Here is a 22,138-nt window from a genome sequence, read left to right as displayed (position 1 = left end):
TCTACACTTGTGTTGGTTAACATCAGGACCATAAGACAGATGTCTATTTTGGCCACACTTTTGGAACTTCTTCTAAAACGGAATCAAACCGTATTTACTTGAGACCGTGGAACCCTGGTCAATACTATTACCTGGCTCTTGAAGTTAACCGCTGTGGTTCCAGACCCGTATCCTTCCATGGTCTCACATTATTTTATGGCGAACCCAAACGCCATAAACCTTTCTAAGGCCAGACCTTATTCGTATCGCATGCTACATCGTAGTGAGCCTGAACGTGCCTGCTTACTAAACCGTAGATAATACTGTAGATATTTGACTGATGACCATGGGATAGCAATACAAACACGATAGAGTTTTACAGACCCTCTAAAGCGGTCCAACATCTGAGATTCAGCTCGCTCTCTTCACCATGAAAGCCCAAGCAATAGTAACCTGCTCATTTTCCGTGGGCAACTTGTAATCTAAGCACTGGTACATCTGAATCGGAGGGCAAAAGCAGCCTATAGAATCCATATGGTGGCTTGTTTGATGCCGACAAAAACTGAATTTGAAATAACCACGACCTTAATCTTCGCACCGTCTCTACGATACCCGTTGGTACTCATACTGTATTAACAACAGGCGCTCCCCCTTCTTTTCGAGAAATCAAAAATCCAGCGCCAAGACGTCCATGCATCCGGAAGAATGCCATCTGCAGAGATGGTTCCACCCAGAGCAGCTCAGCGGCAGACATCAAATCCCGCACATGATGAGCAGCCGGACAGACGGAATGTGAGGTGATTACTCCGTGATTGATATTGCGCTTGGTGTTGGAACAAGTTTTTTTGTTTGGAAACAGGCCGGATCCATGCCAATTAGCGTTGCTCAAAAAAGTAAGCCAATCGTGAATCGTATCGTATCCTAGACACGAAGCTTGACTTCACTACAGCAGCTATCAACCTGTTATAATATACAGTAGTAGCTATGGAAAGACACGAGCATACGGCACCACTAAACCATGGTTTAACACCGACATTAATCTTCTTTCAATACATCTATCTAAGTTATCAGCAATGATCTCAGAATTGTGTTCTTGAATCTCTCGATGCTCCAGCAATCATGCCATATGTTTTGTTCGGTTCAAATTCATGCTCTTGGCTCTATTGCTCTTAGCTATAACATCGTAAACGATCGAGTATTCCAAAGAGAGCGACTCTTGAAAACAGGACGAAACTTACATCCAATGAGCATCACGAGCCCCTTCCAACCCACAAACGCGTATGCTGTCCAAGTGCGTACCCCGTACTGTAGGGTTTCTCCTGTTAATGGGCACATTGAGTCTACACAGCGCGCGTGGGAGATGCGGCATCATCCAGAAGACGGGAGAGGGGTGGCTTTACTCCTTCTATGCAAGCGGAGGATAAGCGGGTCTCAAGGGCCAGCAAGGGTTATTCTTGTGTTGGTTTGATGGTTGGGAGTGAGCCTCAGAATGAGCTTGTCAACTCAGCGAAGAAAGTCCACGAATCTGCATCAAGTAAATCATCAAGTAAAGAGTCGACTAATTAGTTATGTTCAAGTAAATTTCACAAAAAGACATATACGACTCAATGTCAACAAGAAGGGGATGTGTTTCCTAAAATGAAGAATAACTTAGGCATCAGACAACACATGACCATATTTCCCTACTACCACTGTCCCAAGTTCCTCTACTTGCCGCTACACCTGACATCACTCTGCACCATCTTACACGCTATGCTCATAACATCACATTGGCAACAATGACATTCCAGGATTTGATTTATGAGCTTTATCGGGCGAGATTTCTAGAGAATAATCTACAAACTCCACTACTTGTGGCCCACATTCGGTCCCGTGACTCCTCCAAGTCACAGATGTCCATGGCTGTCATAGTCAATTCGCTATAGGATGCTTCTGCTATGCACAACACCTCCCAGTCGACAAATTATTCTCGTCACATCAGACGCGAAAAACAACGGGGCTTTCAGACCTCATCCGACCGTTACTGCATCACCTAACCGACATCCAAATCGAATTACAGTCGATACAGACTCCCAGATAAATACGCGACACTTGCACACCATGTTGAAAGACATTCGTTTACCGAGAATCCAACCCTCAGCAACTGGTGGAGCTCTGGCCTGGTCGGACGATGGTGATCTGAGTATTGCTGCAGGATCGGACGCGGTCGTTCTCAATGTCAACGGACCCATCACTTCGCGTGACGATGAGATTGACAGTGTGCGAGACCGAAACTGGGCCCAGTTCCCCGAAACCAACTTCACCATCAACAAGTCTGACACCATGGACGCCATCCCCGTCACAGCTGGGGGCTCCACGTCGATTCCGGGCAACCAGATCCAGTACGGCTCCGGTGACCGGCACGTGGCTGATATTGCTTGGTCTCCAACAGGCCTCGGAAAGATGCACGGTTGTCTCATTGGTCTGCTCAATACCACCCATGAGCTGTTCATCTACGACCACCGAGGCCAGGTGGAGAAGCACTCGTGGACTCTGTGCCACAACGTTGCTGATGTGCTGTACAAACGCGTCAAAAAGGAGACTGGTGAGACTAACGGAGAAGACCATCCTACAGTGGTGGAAGAGCCCACCAACGGAGACAGCTCCATGATTGACCATGGCGAAGACACACCCAAGGGCTCACGTGCCGGAACGCCCAGCGTGCCTGGAATTACCGAGCAGGAATACACCCGCGAACAGTACTACAGTTTCCAGATCCACAGCTTTGCATGGTCGCCAACAATCGATAAAAACAATTACGTCGCTGTGGGAACTGGTCGAGGCGAAATCATCGTGTTATCTGTCGAAGCAAACGATCTCAAGATAGTAGCTTCTACTTTTACTCGTGACAGACAGATTGTCAAACTCGCATGGGACGCCACTCCATATGGAGGTAGTGCTCTGGTAGCTGTAACTGACGCTAACGAGGTCGTGAAGCTTACTTGGGATAATGAGAAGCAAGAGCTTGGCGAACCTTCCACCCTCATCTCTTCTTCCCGATTTGTGATTGCTGCTATGTCTTTTGTAAATGGAACAGTCGCTGTCTCGCAACCACACAGACTCACTTGGGTGAGCCCAGAAGGAAAAATTGAATCACCTCTCTGGGGTGATTCAAACACGGTGTCAGATATCGCTATTCACGATGACAAGGTCCTTATTGTAACATACAAGGGTGGAGTCGTCTACTGGAACCCTACTTCCAACACCATGGAGCAACAGGAACAGACCATGGCTCTGCTGATGAAGCGTCTCACAACAGCTAAGGAAAACAATGGAAGTTTGAACGGTGTTACACCAAGTTTCAATACTCTTGATTACGAGGCTGTCATATCTGGCGCTGCTATCAGTCCTCATGGCACATTCCTTTCCATCTTCTACGCTGTCACTCCCACCAACGTCCTCAAGTTCCCTATTCCTTCTACCGTGGTCACACGTGTCGCATTTGTACCTCTGATTACTCCCACATCGCTCTCTCATGATGCTGTTCCTTTGAGACCGTCGTCCATGGCTGCTGGAGAAGCTATGCAGAGCTCCCAGTGGGAGTTCCAAGTCTGGGGAAGAGTGGCCCAGAAGCTGTTCAAAGATGAAGATGGCCAGGCTGGTATGGTGTTCAAGTCTAATTATCTTGAGCATCTCGCCACTCAGTTCAACCTCTCTCCTTCCCAACATATTACCCAACACATGGCCGAGACCAACGGCACTTTGGAAGAACTTCTGAATTCCGTCTTCTTGTCAGATGAGCTTGACAAGGCCAGATTCTCTGCGTTCTATGATCTCACACTGATCCCAGAGATGCAGAAACTACTATTCTCTCTTGTACTCTTCTACGTCAGCAAAAACTGGGATAGCGTGTCGCCGAAGCTCTCAGGCTATGACTTTGCCATTCTCAGTGCTTTCACCGAGATTGCAGGACAACAGGAACCTCCTATCCCCCTTACACCTGAGCTGGGCATGGTAACCGTGAAAACTGATTTCATCAGTGAGTCATTCGATATGAATGCTCAAGCACAGAACCTCGAGGTGGTCGTTTCTACAGAAGGACACACATGGAAGCGATGTGCACTCACCCAGCTGCCAATTCTTATCCTGGATCCCCTAACACCAAGCTGGGGTCCATCCAAGATTCTCAACTGGAGAAGTTTGGAGCCCTCGACTCTAGGTTATCTTACCAAGACTCTACTGGCCGTGTTCCCCCTGTGTCCTTACACAGGCACGCGATACTATGAGAATGTCCCTCAGATTTATAACGAGTGAGGCATATTTATAGGCTAGTACAACATGATGAATATATGTATTTTAGATATGTCTGGTGTAATGGTAGGGGCCAATGTTTTTGATTCTGGCTTACGCAAATATCAATGAGTATTTTATTTCAATAGCGTTAAATTATATTTTTCGGAATTTATCCACACCTTTGAATCGCTTAAATTCTCATCATGCGTCTTACGCGTGTGCTGTCCCAGCACATTGAAATAAGGACCACCACCATTACAACGGCACCCTGAAACTGAGGACAAGCTACAATCACACAACGACAGTCCCCAAGCGCCATCAAACCTCAGTTGGAGACACAAAGCAGCTCTCTCTCACACATCATACTACACACAGCCCGTCATGTCATATTACCTTGCAATCGTGGGCACTGAAGACAACCCCATTTACACACAAGAGTTCGGCACATACCGCCAAGGAGGTGATGGGAACTCCCGATTCTCGCCCGAAATGAAGGAGCTGGCACCATTTATTCTACACGCAGCTATTGACATGGTGGAGCAGACCGCATCTAGGACCAACCAGCTGTACCTGCGAACAGTCGACAACTTCTACAGTCATCTGGTGTCTGCCTTCGTGACCGCCGGAGATATCAAAATCATGTTGCTGCATGAGACCAGAAATGAGGAGTCGATACGTCAGTTCTTTCAGGAGGTCCACGACCTCTACGTCAAGACCTTATTGTCGCCATTCTACTTTGTAAACCAGCCCATCACCAGCCCAGTGTTCGACCAGCGAATCAAGAGCTTGGCCAAGAAGTATCTGTAGGGCTGGGACTAAGCACGAACGAATGCGACGGAGAGCAGCGATAAAAAGTCAGCGACAGCATTGAGAACAAGTCTCGATGGCCACTGAGGAGAAGCCCCAAACAACGAGATTTGACGAGGGTAACGGAAGGGATATGTACATGAGACAATATATTTTAGAAAACCGGTAGCCAGTATTTACAAGTATAAAGCGCCGAGTCCTTAATCGTAATAAATTAATTTGATATATAGTACACGCCTGCGCAGTGCTGCTGAATCCAACAATCAACTGCCAGGGTAAAGATGCCAATTATTAGTGCATCAGCATCTGTTACAATCCCACAATGCAAATAGTCCACATGGGAATGTTTTCACTTGAGTCGACTAAGCGTTCTGAGAACGTCTCTGGTCTGCTCACCGTCCAAGGTCGACTCCCTGAACCTATCAGCATTAAAGATGGTTCTGAAATCTTGAGACTGCCTTGGTCTTTTCCTGCTTCGAGATTCTAACACATTATCAAGCGCCTGGAACTGCTCGTCGCAGAACTTGGATGCCCGAACGTTGCAACTGTTGATTTTGTTCACAGCGTCTTCAACCTGGTCAATCTGACGGGAAAACGTGGATGCAGATAGTGCAACATCGCTCAACAGAGAAGGGAGGGTCGGCGGCGAATCAAACGGCTTTTGAAGCTGTGCAACTAACTTCTGACTCTTACCCTTGGCCATATCCAGTCTCTCTCGCGCCTCCGCTTCCAACTTGGCCCATTCCTTGATCTCTGCTTGTTGGGCAGCCAGCCGCTTCTTAAACAGCGCGAGTTTCTCAGCATTGGCAATGTTCTGTGCATTGGGCTTGGTGAACCGTGAATTGGAATGGTCGTCACCGTCAGGCTCAGGTCGATTGTACCAACTGGTGTTCACTTTGCCGTCCTTCATGTCTCGAATAATGTCTTCCATAATTACACGAACAATGCGTCGAGCTGTAGTCTCGTCAGTTTCCGACAGACCCTGAGGAGCACTCTCACGAACCATCCTGGTCTTGTGATTCATCATCGCACGTTTACCAGACCACGTCAACAGAAGCCGTGCTTTATGAGGTTCCGGCAGACCGGGCTCAAAGTGCTTGTAGAAGTTTTGCGCATCCACGTCTGCATGAGGCTCTCCTTCAAAGCCGTTCCCAAGAGAACTAATCCGTCTTCCCCGGTTGTCGTGGTTGCGCTCGGGCGTCTTTGCAGGTACTTTTCGCATATCCTGTTGTTGTATCACTGGTGTATGTTTGAGCGGCAACGAAACGTCTTTTGGCGACATGGGCACAAACGAGTCCTTTGGACGGGCACCAACATGAACGCTACTGTGTGACGTCGAGTCTGTGACATGGTCGGGGTCCATTTCCGAGTTTTCAGTCTCAGGTTCCATCATCTCAACCCCTTGAGGTGAAGTGCTCTCCTCCTCAGCCTGTAGCTCCTCCAGCTCTCGCCTGGTCAGTCGTCGCCTGTATCTGAACCCTTCCGCGGTCTCTAACTCCACCTCAAACAGCTCTTCATCCGCACTGTTACCTCCTACCATGCCCACGGCTGGGTCTGGTGGTGGTGGAGAAGATACCTCTGTAGGCGTAATGACCTGCTGGGTCTCTTGTTGCAGTGATCGTCGTCCATGGTCGTCTGTGTCGTTGTCATCCATGTCCAGTACACCTATCGGTTTGGTGAAGTCTCCGTTTTGTGATGGTTGTGTATGTTTTTTCTGAACCTTACCATTCGTCTTCGTCTGTTTGCCTGAGGTATCAGAGGCACCGTGACCAATAGTCTGAGACCTTGCTGCCTTTCTAGGCTTCTCCTGAGACGCTTTGCTAGGTGCCATCTCACTCATTGTCCTTTTAGCAGTCCTCGTGTTCTTCAGATCCTTCTTCGTCCTCGCTGACGCCAGAATACCGCGACGCTTGGCAGGTCGCTGTTCCTGCCCATCATCCGACTCGGCTAACAGCTGGTCTAGCAAGCTATCACTTGCCAGGTCTGCACCATGGCCATGCTTCCTAGGTTTCTTGGAGCCCTTCGAGGGCATGGTATCATGAGATGGAAGTATGGTGGAGCAAATGCGGGATGTGTGGGCAGTCGTTCAAGCAGTGGTGGAGATGCGCGCGCAGTGTAGTATTGTTGTCGGCCCTGGTGTATTGCCGCACTGGTGGTATTATCGTCGAGTGGAATTTGTTCAAGAGAGAGGTGTAGTGAGACGCGTGCACCAACGCGGTTGCTAGGGTTACCAAACACACTTACAACCTTATTTGATTGACTACTATGTAAAGATTGGGGGAGTATGGGGCTCTGGAGAGATTAAAGGGATATTGGTAGTATATAAATCATTGTGAAATTGTAAACGAGTTATATTGAAGTTGATTTATACGTGATATCTTTCAATCACGCCACAGCACTCCACAGTTTGCTTCACTGGTGTATTGTTTGGGATGCATACCAAAACAAACTCGCCTAATTAACAACACAGACAAAACATCAATTTAAGGTGGGAAAATAGTTACACATACAACATGAGTACAAGTACAGCACCAACAGGTTGTTTTAAGGGTGTCTTATAAGACAACCCCTCACTTACATATACACTCACTCTTCTCTACACTCCAGACGCTTCAACAGCACACCCGACACAAACATATACCCTCTAAGATACCGATCGTGATCCCTCGCGCCTAAATTACACGAAGATATTTCGACACGCCCACAAGATACCCGGCTCCAGTGCCGCGCACCCTTCTCCGATGTTACTCAACTCCAAGGAGGGGCCCTACAAGCAGATTCTGGAGGCTTGAAGCTCGTCCTCCAAGAGGAACTCTCTCACCAACTATGCCATCGACCCTGAGATCATGTTTCCTAACGAGCTTGAGAGCATGATTCGCGGCAAGTACGCCGAGCTCGTTGAGCAAGACGAGGCGATCCGAAAGGAAATAATGAAGGACTTCGAGGAATTCATTCGCGACCTGCAGTTATGGAACGAGTCCATGAGCCTGATTGATCTTCAAAGAGGCGAAAAACGGTAAGTATTACGAGCGTTACAACTGACTACGATTCCATGAAAATCAAGAGAGAGATGATAAATAAATGCATTAGAAAACTAACCTAGAATTGACTTAGGGATTCAATGGATCCGAAGTCGGCACCAGGAGCTGGAAATGTCCCGCAACAACTTGCAGACCTGCGCTGATGTCGTTAAGACCATGTTGGGGGTACTGGGGAAGTGACAGGCGACTGCTTATCGAGAGCTAGCTGAAATAGACGACTTATGTAGCTTCAACTCGCGTATTGATGGAGAGACGTTGTAAAGATTAGGTGGCTCAAATGAAAGACAAAGAGACAGAGCGGTCTCAGTGTATGCGAAAGGCTCGTCAAGTGCTTGGATGAGGTCACTTAGTTGATGTTCTGGTTTCTTCGGTGGAGAGACTTGAGCTCCTGGAGGAATCTCCAGATCTCGGTATCAGGAATGTTCCATCCCTCAACGGTGTTGAGGATGGAGTCATTGCCATCATCATTATGCAGTCGGGCGTTGATAGCCTTCATGATAGTCTCTCCGTTGTTGAAGAACTCATGAGGAGACACGAGACCCTCACCAATGGACTTGAAACTCTTGACATGCACTCTGGAATCCGGCTCAGGTGGAAGAACAAAGCCCAGATGGTACTCGATATCGTTGTTGGTTTCGGAGCTAGGGACGAACGAGTCTTCCCAGGTCAGCCAAATGGAGTTAGATTGCTCGAAGAATGACTTGTAGAGGACATCCTTCATCATGAGCACCTTGGGGACGGATCCGAATCGATCGCTGGAAATGACTCTATGAGTGACATTGTGAACCCAAGACTCGTAAGCAGTGGAAGAGTCGTAGACCATCTCGATATCTACATCAGTGGAGACATGTTCGGCCGCGACTCGAGTGAGTGGATGTGCGAGTGTGCCGATCTTGAAAGTTCGCGGTCGCAGGTTGTATGCTCTCAGAAGCCGGATCTGGGACTGGTCCTGGCAGATCATGCATCCTAGTTTCTGCAGTTCTCGGATGTGTTCCTCGTTAAATTTGGGTGCGACAAGCTGGGCCTCACCTTCTCGGTCGTGGGACTTCTCAGTGAGCTTGTGCAGCTTAAAATACTCCAGAACGGGAGCAATGGGAGGACAGGTCTTGGCCAGAGGGACGTTGGGACAAGCTCCCAGGCGCTGAGCAAGTCGCAGGGAGGGGAGTGAGAAGATCTGACTCATACCCTCGTAAGGGTCAACCACCTGAAGACCGTTAGAAAAGACAGCAGAGAACATGTTTCTCTTGTGGGAAGATATCATGCCGGCCACAGTGTCCTCATGAAGAGAAGAGTATCCAGTGATAGTCTCAAGATTAGCTGGTGTGTAAACAGCCAGAGCTCGAGTGTTCTCCATGGAGACACGGAAGTCTCTGGAGGCCTCGCCGGGAGAGACACGGTCAGAAGAGAGCTTTTGAACAAGGTCTCGGATGAACTCGATACTCTCAAAGTGAACAAGGCCCATGTGTAGAGAGTCTTCAATCTGGGAGTAGATCGTTGTCTTCGAAGGGGTTCCCTTGAGCTTGTCAATTACATCATTGTCGTCATACAGATCGGGCATGTACTCGCTGGGTTTCCATCGGTGGCTGTTTCGTCCGTGATGACCGTTCTTCTCTCTGTTTTCAGAGAACTCTTCCTTCATTCGTCCACCAGGGAGATTGGGTCGGAAGTCAAGGGGTATAATATGTTTGTCGCAGAAGATTAGAGCATTAGCTTGCGAGACGGCCTCCATCTTGTGTTGCAGTGAATGATCGGTTTCAATGTGTACGACGGGGTTGAAACCAGCAGCATACCAGGCTCGCTTCCAGGCGGCCAAAATGTCGCTGTCTTCGTCGCCTGCGTTGAGAGTGACGATTGTGGGTCGCTGGTTAGGTTGTGTGACAGCAGCAGGAGCCACTCCCGGCTTGTTTGAAGAGTAGGCAACTCTCCACGGTGCGGTAGAGTCGACCTCGAAAAAGGAGCCATCGATTATTCCTCTGACAGAGGGTCGGAACCAGTTCTTTCGGTGTCGGACATGTGTCAGTCGGTGATATTGGAAGTAGTAGCCGTCGACTGCGGTGTTAATGTAATTTGAGGGGATCCGCTTGAGCGTGAGGGGGCAGAGGCTCAGAAAGAGCAATACCGAGAGCACAGCGCCCACAGTAAAAACGAGATGGTGGAATTTGAGACGCATTTTGATCATATGGGCTGCTATCCTGGTCGAAATCAAGCGAAGAGGCTCAATAAATGTAATTCGAGAAGGTCCGTCTGAAATGACGCAAGGGCGAAATATAATGCATACGCGCGCACCCTGGGAGTGGTGCCAAGAAACCTTAAAATGATAAACTTCCTGCTGCATGGGTGGGGAGACCAGGCCCAAGTGACAGGCCAAGCGACAGGCCTATTGCCCTCCACACCATTGGGATGGCCGTTTGTAATCAAAAAAGAATATGAACACAATCAAAGCCGTAGGCCATACACGGTCACAGGGGCTATTGGGATGAAAAGATGCTTCAGCTTTTAAAATATTCTGTTTATTTAGGATCCGTGGTATGAGGGGGGGGGGGGGGGGGGGGGGGGGGAGGGGAGCGATGTAGCCGCAAACGCCTTGTATAGAAATGAAAAACGAAGGGATGTGTGTTTGAGTCAAATACGTTTAATGTCGCATGTGCCAAGTTGCCAAGACAAGGCTAACGGGGTTGATGACACAAACGAGACAACGCAAAACCGACGCCAGCATTTGCGTTGGGGCAACCAATGGGAGACAGTGTACATACTGCTTTGACATGGGCTATACTTCATAACGAGTGCCATAAAGGAATGACAAGGGAGCTAAGTTCAAGGACCCACAACTGGAGACAATACTAGTGGCCTTTTTGCCGTACGCTTGTATGTAACCTGTGTCGGGTATTTCAGTTTAGTTCGGTCAAATTGCAGCTTTAAAAATATCGTGCATGTTTGGCTTCCCGATTAGGCTTCCTTACTGCAGACCAGGCCGTCGGAGTGCTCCTTGTTCTTGAATCGATGTTAGCAGCACTGTTAGCTCAGGTTCTATTGTATTGTACGTGGAAATCGGCAGGTTTCCAGCTTTCAACGGTTCTGGGGACCTTGGCGTGCGACATTTTCGCGCGAAGCTATTATTTCGGATGCCGAAGGACTTTTCTCGTCTCTCTCGCACACCGGCATTCCGCAGTTGGCGTTGATGCTCAACCATACAATTATTTTTAGCTGTCGGACCTCATCAGGCTGTCGTCTCATGCCATTGACGAGACACAGGTGGAGCCCTCGAAGTTTACGGTCAGCAATTTAGGTTTGGCGTCGTTGATCCGCATGTATTTGTTAGCGCAGAGAAAAGATCATGCAGCCGTCTCACGTTTAGAGCTACTTGAACCTACTCGTAGTGGGTTTTCCACAGTTGGTGGTGTGTCCATCAGCCATTCAGACCGATTAGTCATAGCACGTGTGGATGATAAAATCAACTGAAGTCGACATTTGCAATGTTTAGATGGCATACTGTACTTGTGGCCATGTGGCGGCAACAGTGGCGGCGACAGTGACTCCTCACTCACTACTAGCTGTAGTACTGGGGAAGCTGCTAATGGCTGATGAGTCGCCGAGTTTGCATCTCTATAGCCCACCGCATGAAACGGCACAACCCATACAATACAGTACAGTAGTAACTGATGTTATAAGGCTGTGCAGTGTCATCATGATGCTCATAGCAACAGACTGTGGAACTAATTAAAGATTTTTCTGGAGGATGAGGCCAATGCCTTGAGCCGCATCAAAACGTCGTACCGTTGAACAGTGCGCAGAAGCCGGGTGGGTGGCATCGGAACATCTAAGCGTCACGCACGAATAAATCTATTATTAGGTGGGCGCAATAAGTGAATCATCACCCGGAAGCGCCTTAGAAGAGCCCATTCATCGACATCTGTCCCATCTAATCGAACCGTTTCGTATGTCTTCAAGGTACATACTTGGCAGGGACTACGTTGTACTGTGTCTACTTGTTTCAGTATTTGTAACTTCGTAGCATGTCTATTTCAATTCTTATAATTACATACTTTCGCTCCATGGTGGCCAGAAAACCATAGATCTCACCGGGACCGGCACGAGTCACATCCCTTGTGCCCATGGCGGTATTATACGCACCCTTTAGTTGCAGCAACATGGAACAGTACACATTCACTTTCACCTTTGTGAAAACGGCACTGAGCGGATATGCTAACAAGACCCAGTCTCCTGTGATTGATCTACCGTCTCGCAAGCTGGTATGGTTTAGACTTGGGGTGTGAACTGATTTAATGAAACTGAGGTCGCCACTTAACGGTATGAAGACTCGTAAAATCATCAAGTCACGGAGATGTGCGAAGGATCAGGGGGATTGGTAAACTTGCAATGTAAGGAATAGCGTCCAGCCACTAAGCCCATAATATTAGGTCTCCATCTATCACACTGGCTCCTATTGTGTTGTCCACACATCTATAGAATGGTTCTGTGTGAGTTTCACATAATTCGAAAAAGGGGCCATTTGCTTATGTGCTTTTTTGTTTTGTGCCTACGCCGCGAACGATATTTACCTGGCATATTTGGCGCTTAATGCACAGAGCTTATCTACTATAGGGATTCTCATCCAATCCAATTGAAACAACATGCGCGAGCAAATTTTTGCACTGCCCCTACAAGTGTGTTTTAGCATAAGTCGACATGTCAACAATGGGAAGCGCTCTGAGAATGGCGGACTAGACACAATTAACCCTGATGAGTAATTTCTTGGCCAAGATCTGTTATCCGCAAGCTCCTCGCCTCTGGTAATACAAGTCGTACCTTCGTTCATATTTGCGTTTCTTAAAGTTTCAGTTGCGCACTCGCCTGGTCTTGGCACCAGTCTTGGCTCTCCATCTTTCGAACCTTAAGATTATTTGCGGGGTGCGAATCTGCTAAAACGTTTGACAGCAGTATCGTACATACGTCAAAGGCAGAGGGAGACTCGAGTGGGAGAGAAAGGGAGCCCTGTGTGCACGGTGGGTAGGTGGGCTATCTGAAGTCAAACCCATTCATCGCTTCACAGCAACAGACAGATATAGGTCAAGCGACCTTAGATCTATTATTTTACTACAGTTCGCTAATCATGGTGTGAGTACTTTGACAGGGGCATGATTATTCATAACCAATTCTCTCTGAAAAACAGAGCCTAAAAATCCACGGTGGGGAACTGTCTGAATATTATACCACTGAATTCAACTCTCAACGTTCCGAATAAGACTTACGAATGTAGCCAAGCATTCTCCTATTTGTGCGCGTGAGCAGCGATATGCGAGTCTTTACGTTTTGAGCGAGTCACAATTTCCTGTTGAGGAAGCGTGTTTGCATCCAAGAGTGTCTACTTGTAGTCTCTCTGTACACAAAGAGTTTAGGTGGACGTCTCATCTGATCCCCTGACTACTTGTAATTAGGGCGGGTAGCCATGTGTGGTGGCTGCCTGGCTGCCTGGTCATTTGGGTGACACTACAGCAGGTTGTTAGTTTCAGTCTCCATAAAGTGTTTGTCAGAACTAATCGCTCCCTTCGGTTTTACTGTAATTCGCTATCATCGTCTAGAGTTAACCCTGGGTAGACATCGCGTGACGTCACAACTCTCTGATTTACTGTAGTAGGAATGTTGCTCTCTCCGTGGGGTTATCAGAACCTAAACAACGTCTTCGTACTATTGAAGATCATAAGTATTAATGATTAGATATACTGTAGTTAATTAACAACTTACAACCCACTTCTAGGGACACCACGTTCCGATAGTAGCACACACCCTTCTGGTGTGTGCTTGCTCATTCACCAGAAAGAGATTCTAGATCAGTGGATAAAACTATCTACAGGATGGACATCTCGTCTACGACCAAGCTACAAGTAGTTCCTCTCATCACTATGTGATGACTTCTCATCATTATGTGAGGAATTAGCCAGGTCTTACCCTGCCGGGTATTACCTTCAACACGTACGTGTGTGGATTTCTCTAGGGGTCGTAATATTCGTTTTTTGTTCAGAGAGAATACCCTGGAAGGCGGAGATCACTGCTTGTATCGCAGCTGTACTACAAGTAGGTACAGTACATGATGTTAGACGATTGTTTTCAATAGTTTCCTGTGGCGCGACCAAAACAGGACGCAAACAACAACTCCAGTTCAATCTTATCTTATCTTGTAGTCATCACGTATATAGATTAGCTATATTTACGGATGAACCAGATTAGAGGTTTGGTGCGGGTATTTCCGTTTCTACTCACTCCACTTCAAGTATGTACATACTGTAGCTACCCTAATGTTCAATGTCTGCCGTTCTTGTCTACGTTCTACACAATTCACGTAACTATACATTTTTTTACATTGTTTTATTGAAGATACTTATCTGACACATGCACCGACGAAGTTGTTGCAGGACAGAACCTGGCCATCCTTGACGATGAGCTTTCGGTCAGGCTCGCCCTCCTTCTTGTAGATAACCTCCTTGTTCTCGTTGGTGGTAAAACCAGCCTGGCAAGCCTCCCAGATCTTCTTCTTGGGGTTGAGTTGCTTCTCGGGGGTCTGGTCGTAGGTCTCGAAGAAGATCTTCTCTCCGGCCTTGGCGCCCTTGGGAGGGTTGACGAACTCAACCTCCTTGGAGTGAGGGTCTTCATTCTCTCGGGAAGCACACAGAACCATGGCGCAAGACTTGATGCCTCGCATGGTAACGGGCTTTAGGTTGGCCACACAGACAACGTATCGGTCCTGCATGTCCTCGAGAGGAATGATGCCGGCAAGACCAGAGCAGACAGTTCGGGGTCCCTCAGCATCACCCATGTCGATGGTAGAAACATACAGAGAGTCAGCATCAGGATGCTTGATGGCCTTCTGGATGTGGCCAACTCGGAAATCAATCATACCAGGGTTGGGAACAACAGCCTCGGGCTGAGCCTGGGCCTGGGGCTTCTTCTCCTTCTTCTTCTTCTCCTTGGCGGCCTTAAGGGCAGCAAGGGTCTCAGGATCGGGCTTGCCCTTAAACTTGGGGGCCTCATCCTTGGGGGCCTCCTTCTTAGCGTCCTTGGAAGTGTCCTTTCCACCCTTGACAGCCTTGGGGTCCTTACCTGCATCCTTCTTGTCGTCCTTCTTGGGTTTCTCCTTGATCTCTCGGGGGACCTCGAGGTTGTAGTTGACAACGATCTTGTCGGCAGCAGCGAGATCAAACAGACCAATGTTCTGGATGAGGTCAGCCCATCGGATAATGTGTCGGTGTGCCTTGACCTGATCCTCCTTCCACTCCTTGAGAGAGGCGTACAGGGCCGAGAAGACGGCTGCATCAGCGAGAGAAGCCTGAGCAGAGTCGGTGATCAGGTAGGTCTTGGATTTAAGAGCGTCATTGAGCTGGTCGATGGTGGTGGGCTCGTCAACTCGCTTGGACAAGGTGATCCACTGGTTCTGTTCGGCCTGCTGGATCTCGGAAAGAGCAGGGAAATCAGCGTTGAGCTTGCCGAGGAGCTCCTCCTCAGTAAGGGGAGACTCGGAAAGGTTCAGCTTCTTGGCAAAGGCCTTTGTGAGAAGATCGAAGGGCATTTTTGTGAATGTATGCTAACTGGTGATGATGAGTTTTGAAAAGTTCGCATAAACTCAAACGTGGAATCACGTGAGCATTTGGGCGGCATTGAGCATGCACCTTCGATATGGGAAGGCCTATGAGAGCAAGAAGTGTGTGCTTGGCTGATGACATTTCTCAATCTGACATCTATACTATTATTGAGATGACACGTTGATGTTGCACTAACCAGCTGATTGTTCTCATCGTGTGAGTGAAACGACAAAATTAAGCCACTTTGGAGGCTTCAACAACAAACTTTTTTGTAATCTACAAGGCATTGTAAAGAATGACCTGGAATGGTGTAAATATATATCAGAGGTGTTGATCCAAAAGAAACACTCAGATTGACACCACAGCTATGGAACAGTTGGATCGGTTGATACTCTTCGTACTCGATTGAAAGCCACAACCCATGGGGCACTTTTGAGAGAATCTTGTAGTTACACAGTATGTACTGTACAGTGTACTTCTCTTCCCGAGTAAAGTGCCCCACAATTAGTTGACGAGTCAGCAAAACCAGGTGTCAACAACTAAAACTAATCGTATTCCAATGTATATATTGTGCCAGTCAAACTTCAGGGCTATCGTTGAAATAAAGAGAAAATCGTCTTTATTGTTTGGTGTTCCAAATGCGTTACCTTTACTCTGGAATTTCGATGGGATGCGAGTGTGATGGGCATATCTATCATTAGGAAAGGCTGTTCTCTTAAATACTGTAGCTACAATAGGGTAGCATTCAGTCCATCCTACAAGTAGTTAATTAGATTACAGTACTCTACAAATAGGTGCCAGTAGAATATCTGGCCAATAGAAGCACTTTACAGGAAACACATAATATCGTGGATTCAGTTTCACTACACTCAATCATGTTCAGGATCCTAAAGCATGTGAGACAAGGGTTAGTGCATCGCGATAATGTGAATTGAAGTATAGTGTGCAAGAGAAGGAAGATGTAGTGTCGGGCTAATGGATGGAAGTGAATTCTCCCCAGTCGTGTTGATTGATTGTATAGACCTAGGAACTTCCTCGACCCCCTTTGAAAATAACTTATATTACTCAGTTGACAATAGAAGCATTCCCTGTTGCATATTTCATTCAAGGTGATCCGTAAGCCCGACAAGACGAGGGTAACCCAGAAACGCTGTCGGCTCTCACTCGGAGTGACTCACTCGTCCAAGTTGTATACGAGAAACGCTTCTACCCATTGCAAGTGTGCTTTGTTTGAGTCAGACCCAGCAGATCAATTCACATCTCAAGTTGGGACATCGTACAGTATCGTGCGTACTTGTACGGTACATACTCACTCACTGGTACTACAATGTATCGTATAGTGGTGTCCGAGAAGTACGGTAGCTACTTGTAGAATGGTATTTACAGTACCGGGGTACAAAACCTGCCACGATGATAGAACGAGTACTGGCACTGTTTGATTATGTAGCTTTATTAAGTAACTGGAGCGCTAAATGGACAGGCGTAAAACTACTATGACACATATGATACTTGAACTTCTCTAATCTCATACCACAAAGCGTACCGTACCGGTACTCATACCAAATACACATACCCTACCCGTATTGTACATTATTCAAGGGCAGTTGTGTACGACTCATTGAATCAGACATCGCACTGACCTTCATTTACGTCATAGTGGACCTTGCTACGATACTGTGACTCTACGTCGCCGTACAAAGCTTCACGGACCCAAAGGTTCGTGTTTGAAAGTCTTGTGGAAGTGTTGAAAGCGTGTCAGCGTGCCCCGATCAATAGCAACATGTCTGTTTTGTCTCTGTTTGCCTCTGTCCGGAGCCTTGACCGAGGCTTCCTACTTGTAATTAATTGCACATGGTGTTCGACCGCAAGCGCGTAGCAAGAGGCGAATCATACCCTCAATTGAGCACTACGGGTAGTGTAGTTTAAACGGCCAAAGTGTCGGCTTCAGCTATCTTAAAGATTCTGAACAGATATATCCCCTGACGCCTCCCATCCCCCCTCAGACGTTTCGATTCTCACGAGTTGCACGTGAACAAAGCACGGTGGAGCTCGGGAGAAGTAGGAGCCTCGGAATGTATCGGAAATAACATGTGCGTTTTTCAGTTGCCCCTCTAGAGGCCGAGGCTAAAGATGCCTCCAGAATGCATTGTTCGGGAGGTACCGGGACATTGAAAAATCAGTCATCCGAGTTTAAACGGAGTTTCACGTTGGGGAGCTCAGAGCATCCATTTTTTGCTGGTAGCGTGTAGAGAGGGGCGTTAATGCGAGGTTTGGTCATAGGGGAGTCTTTTTGTTGGCTTTCAAACCGGTCCAAAAGTGACTCGCTCTCGGGATTTTCACCCAGATGGCACAACATTTGGGGTCGTCCGCCGCACCCCACATCTCATAGAATTTCGTGTAGGCATAAACTTTTGCTCCGTTTAGCAGAAGCAAACAGTGCTGCTGGTGTTGACCATGTGGTGAAGTTGAGGTCTGAAATAGCACAGTCGTTTTGTTATCACTCCAGAGTAGTTATAATCAGCTTTGCCCACCTTCTTCGACCCACTAAGCCACTCAACATTCACGTCTACTGACTCGGCTTCCCCACTAGTCATGAACCATATTCCGTAGCGTTGAGCTTAAAGCCATACGCAGGTCAAGTAAGTAGAAATGACGAAACCAAGGCCGAGTAAGAAAAAACAAAACAGAGCAGGGGGTTGCACCGTTGGGAAAAGCTGGTACGTGTGTAAGTCTGTGAAATATTAGGGCTCTGTATCTGATGTATTAAAGCTTCGGCTCCTGACTATCTCTTGAAGCATGTAACTAGAACACTCCCATCGCCACTTATCAATCCTTTCGACCCCAAGCTATATGCACTGCACCCGCATCTCTGCGGCACTAGCTTAAACAGCCCGGTTTCCGGTTGTCAGAACCCATTTCTCTAGAACTTCTCATATTCCAGACTTGTCCAGCCAAGGAGAGACCCACGCTATTATCTTGCGACCGACGCGTCAGCTCCCTGAAAACAACCTACCACGCTCCTTCTACAAGCTCTAGCTCCCAAAGACTTGTACGCATCGCAGTCATACATTCCAACCGACCATTCTCAGCTGAAAACAGATTGCTCCAACCCAACTCCAATGGAGAAACCCGTGGTGATTTCGCAACGGACGGGCAAGCCGAAGCGAAGAAAGGCCCACCGAGCGTGTATCCACTGCCAACGAACCCATCTGACATGCGATAACAACCGACCCTGTGAGAGATGTGTGGCCCGAGGATTCGCAGACACCTGTGTGGACGGTGTGCGTAAGAAACTAAAGTATCTGGACGACAAGGAGGATAATAAGCCCAGTAAAGGCCTGTCACCTGCCCCTGGTGTGAACGTACAACCAAAACTGAGCCCAGCAACTCGAAGTGCTCGCTCTAGCTCTGCAGGCTTCCCTGATACGAAGGGGAACATGCAGCAACAACATATGGGTAATATGCCCGTCCCCAATACCCCTCAGAATGGACATCCGAACCTAGGAACACCTGGCATGGCCCACACAAACTTGCAGGGACCACAGCGACAGGGTGCCCAACAACCACAGGGAGGCCAGTCAAGTACTCCGTCACAACTTCCTGCAGACTACCTTATACACCAGCAGCTTCTGGCGACGGAAATCAACCAATTAGGAGACCTGGGAAGAACTGGAGAAGGTGACTTTTCGTCAGACTGGTTCTCGGATCTGCAATTATCGGGACACTCGTTCCAGTCCGTGGCTACTAATATGGAGTATTCCATCCTGTCAAACATGGTGTACTCTTCTGGTCAACCAAACTCCGCAGTAAGCAACTCTTTGTTGCTCGGAAACAACTCTCAGTCTCCAAACACTCACTCGCCACATAACCAGGACCAGCCTACGCCCCAGGCAGCTACTCCCTCAGCTAAGATCAAACAACTCATTGAGTCTAACGGTTTGTCGGCAAAGGATCTTAACCAATACCCACTGGCTGGAGAGTTCGTCAATGATACCTTCTTAACTGTGCCTGAAATTGTTGCGTTTAACGAAACTAGGCGAAATGTGAAGGACAGCGAGCTGACTACTGACGAGAAGTTGAGGCCTCTTTCGTTTGCTGTAGCAGCTGGCCAGCCGCAAAACACCAACGGCAATGGAAACGGGAGTGAAGCTCCAGACTCGCCAAGCAAGTCCATCTTCTCTTCAGGTGCTCTGGAAGCTGTCTACTCCAACTTACCTGACTACACCGACCCTATCCAGGTCTATACTAACATCACAAAGCCATTCAGCTACACTCCTGGATACCATGGACTCATTTCTTATCTGAAAGGCCGTTTCAACAAACAGCAGCTCGTCCAGATGACTAAGTATATGGCTGAATACAGACCCTCTTTTATTGCCTGTACCAACTCGCTGAAAGAGGAGGACCTGGTGTTCATGGAACAATGCTTCCAGCGAGCCCTCCTAGAGTATCAAAAGTTTATTTCGTTTTCTGGAACCCCCACTCTTGTCTGGAGACGTACTGGTCAACTAGCTGCTGTTGGAAAAGAGTTCTGTCAGCTCTCGGGTTGGTCTGAACAGCGTCTCATTGGTCAGCAGACCTTCATCGTAGAGCTGCTGGACGACAATTCTGTCCTCGAGTACTTTGAGCTCTTTTCTCGAATCGCTTTTGGAGACTCAAGAGGAGCTACTATGGCCGACTGTACACTACTTACACCGACCGGTGCTAAAATCAAAACATCCAGTATCTGGACCCTAAAACGGGATGTCTTTGGCAACCCCATGATGATTGTTGGCAACTTCCTGCCCATCTTGAGTTGATATTCCAACGAGATACTTCGGCAACAGGTTGCTTAATTTATATATATAAGCTATTTATTTCACTGTTATGATCTATGTAAAACAATACGACACTTTCAAAGACATTGTCACCAGTACAAGTAGCTACGGATGGGAATCGCTCAAACATAAAAAATATATTAGGTATCTACTGGGCCAGAATGGACTTGACGAAGTCAACGTAGTTGACGTTGCCGTCTCGAGTAACGTTGACTCCCTTAAGGAGCTCATCAACCTCGGAATCAGACATCTTCTCGCCCAGCGAGGTAAGGATGTATCGCATCTCGCCGACACCCACGAACCCAGTGGAGTCCTTGTCGAACACCTGGAATCCCCGGATGTAATCCTCGGGCTCACCGAGAGACTTGAAACCGCTTGGTCGGTTGACGATCTTGGAGAAGGTCTCGTAGTCGACTGTGTTAGTGCTGATGGAGGGGGTGGATTTATGCTGGTAGAGGTGTGAAAGAGCGAATCTAGGCATACCCCATCTCCCCTGTCGTCATAGAGACTTATGTGATCGCTTCGAGGTTACCGTTTAACGACCTTAATGAAGGAATCAATCACCGGAACATCCCTTGACGGGCAAGTTTCTGTCACGAGAGATCCAAACACGTTGTGATCACGATATAAGTGATACGGGTTCCTCGAATCTATACCCCAACACGTTGAAACCGCCCAATTTATCGCAGTTGCATTTCGCTGGACCGTGACATGTTTCGGTTCATCGTCTCACACACCACACCGTGTTCCATTATCGGCCCATCACCTAGATGCTTGAAAATATCTGTAGTATACTCACACTCAGCGGGAATGGTCTGCTTCAGATCATCAATCTCAGCGAGGGTGGGGTTCTGGCCCACAGCTCTGAGAAGATCACCGAGAGCTTCAGCAGGAATCTTGCCGGTGCCCTTCTTGTCGAACAGGGAAAAGGCGTCCTTGAAAGATTTGGAGTTTTGCGACTTTGTTAGTGGTGCCATGATGATTTGAAAGAGTGCAACAAGTCTCTCATTTCTGAACTCACCATTTGTAATATTTTTGTGTGTAGTTTGTGTTGATGCGTTCTGTCCCGTCTCCTATTCCCAATGTACACAAACATAAACAAACCGCAAATAAACTTGACCTAACCCTAAGATTCAAGCTTTGGACACGTGAGTGCGTGTGTCTATCGTGTTACTGAACCCTTCGTAGAGTGAGTCCTATAGAGAGATTTGAAAATGTACATTGGTATTCAGACGCTGTCACGAGTGGTTGCCTCCATTATTCGGGTTGAATCCACCATCAAACACGAGTTGTATTTTTAGCGCGGATCTCTTGTCGCCATGGAGACTGGCCTGCACAGCCGAGAGCATGAATTTTTACCATTTATTACCGGTAGCTACCCTTTACTGTAGGCAGGGGTGTGTCGTTATGGTGCTGTAGGTTCATGGGCTGTGAAGAGATAATACAATTGGGAATAGGTCTCAGCAAATGACATCTTGATACGAATCCCGTAAAACAGCCTAATGATAAAAAATAGGAGTCAAGGGGTGAACTCACCAAGACTGTAGCTTCAATCATTCTCGGCCCTGTTAGCCCCTTTTCTTGATCAACTGACTGATCTGTGTACTTGTACGATACTTGGGCTGTACATAATCACGTTAATTAGACA

At 47.7% G+C, this 22,138-nt stretch overlaps 8 protein-coding genes across 8 annotated transcripts; 4 read left to right on the top strand and 4 right to left on the bottom strand.

Annotated features, from left to right (window-relative positions):
* Positions 1 to 1,905: 1,905 nt before the first annotated feature.
* On the top strand, positions 1,906 to 4,272 carry YALI1_E04229g (uncharacterized protein; the record flags this gene model as incomplete). Its single annotated transcript, XM_503503.3, has 1 exon — positions 1,906 to 4,272. The coding sequence occupies one exon, from the start codon at positions 1,906 to 1,908 to the stop codon at positions 4,270 to 4,272; it is 2,367 nt and encodes a 788-aa protein (XP_503503.3).
* Positions 4,273 to 4,632: 360 nt separating this feature from the next.
* Positions 4,633 to 5,058, top strand: YALI1_E04201g (uncharacterized protein; the record flags this gene model as incomplete). Its single annotated transcript, XM_503502.3, has 1 exon — positions 4,633 to 5,058. The coding sequence occupies one exon, from the start codon at positions 4,633 to 4,635 to the stop codon at positions 5,056 to 5,058; it is 426 nt and encodes a 141-aa protein (XP_503502.1).
* A 349-nt stretch (positions 5,059 to 5,407) lies between these two features.
* On the bottom strand, positions 5,408 to 7,090 carry YALI1_E04177g (uncharacterized protein; the record flags this gene model as incomplete). The annotated part of the gene is made up of 1 exon (XM_503501.1): positions 5,408 to 7,090. The coding sequence occupies one exon, from the start codon at positions 7,088 to 7,090 to the stop codon at positions 5,408 to 5,410; it is 1,683 nt and encodes a 560-aa protein (XP_503501.1).
* A 1,355-nt stretch (positions 7,091 to 8,445) lies between these two features.
* YALI1_E04143g (uncharacterized protein) lies at positions 8,446 to 10,434 on the bottom strand (the record flags this gene model as incomplete). Its single annotated transcript, XM_503500.3, has 1 exon — positions 8,446 to 10,434. One exon carries the CDS (start codon positions 10,432 to 10,434, stop codon positions 8,446 to 8,448), a length of 1,989 nt encoding a protein of 662 aa, XP_503500.3.
* Positions 10,435 to 13,951: 3,517 nt separating this feature from the next.
* On the top strand, positions 13,952 to 14,324 carry YALI1_E04107g (uncharacterized protein; the record flags this gene model as incomplete). The annotated part of the gene is made up of 2 exons (XM_068282898.1): positions 13,952 to 13,984; positions 14,028 to 14,324. The coding sequence occupies 2 exons, from the start codon at positions 13,952 to 13,954 to the stop codon at positions 14,322 to 14,324; spliced, it is 330 nt and encodes a 109-aa protein (XP_068138999.1).
* A 151-nt stretch (positions 14,325 to 14,475) lies between these two features.
* Positions 14,476 to 15,660, bottom strand: YALI1_E04091g (uncharacterized protein; the record flags this gene model as incomplete). Its single annotated transcript, XM_503499.3, has 1 exon — positions 14,476 to 15,660. One exon carries the CDS (start codon positions 15,658 to 15,660, stop codon positions 14,476 to 14,478), a length of 1,185 nt encoding a protein of 394 aa, XP_503499.1.
* Positions 15,661 to 18,792: 3,132 nt separating this feature from the next.
* Positions 18,793 to 20,472, top strand: YALI1_E04060g (uncharacterized protein; the record flags this gene model as incomplete). Its single annotated transcript, XM_503498.1, has 1 exon — positions 18,793 to 20,472. One exon carries the CDS (start codon positions 18,793 to 18,795, stop codon positions 20,470 to 20,472), a length of 1,680 nt encoding a protein of 559 aa, XP_503498.1.
* Positions 20,473 to 20,638: 166 nt separating this feature from the next.
* On the bottom strand, positions 20,639 to 21,467 carry YALI1_E04033g (uncharacterized protein; the record flags this gene model as incomplete). Its single annotated transcript, XM_503497.4, has 2 exons — positions 20,639 to 20,904; positions 21,290 to 21,467. 2 exons carry the CDS (start codon positions 21,465 to 21,467, stop codon positions 20,639 to 20,641), a joined length of 444 nt encoding a protein of 147 aa, XP_503497.4.
* Between the last annotated feature and the right edge of the window lie 671 nt (positions 21,468 to 22,138).

Source organism: Yarrowia lipolytica, chromosome 1E (genome assembly GCF_001761485.1).
Source record: "Yarrowia lipolytica chromosome 1E, complete sequence".
In the NCBI taxonomy this organism is placed as follows: domain Eukaryota; kingdom Fungi; phylum Ascomycota; class Dipodascomycetes; order Dipodascales; genus Yarrowia; species Yarrowia lipolytica.
Note: the sequence above shows the minus strand (reverse complement) of the source record. Positions and strands in the feature narration are given on the sequence as shown.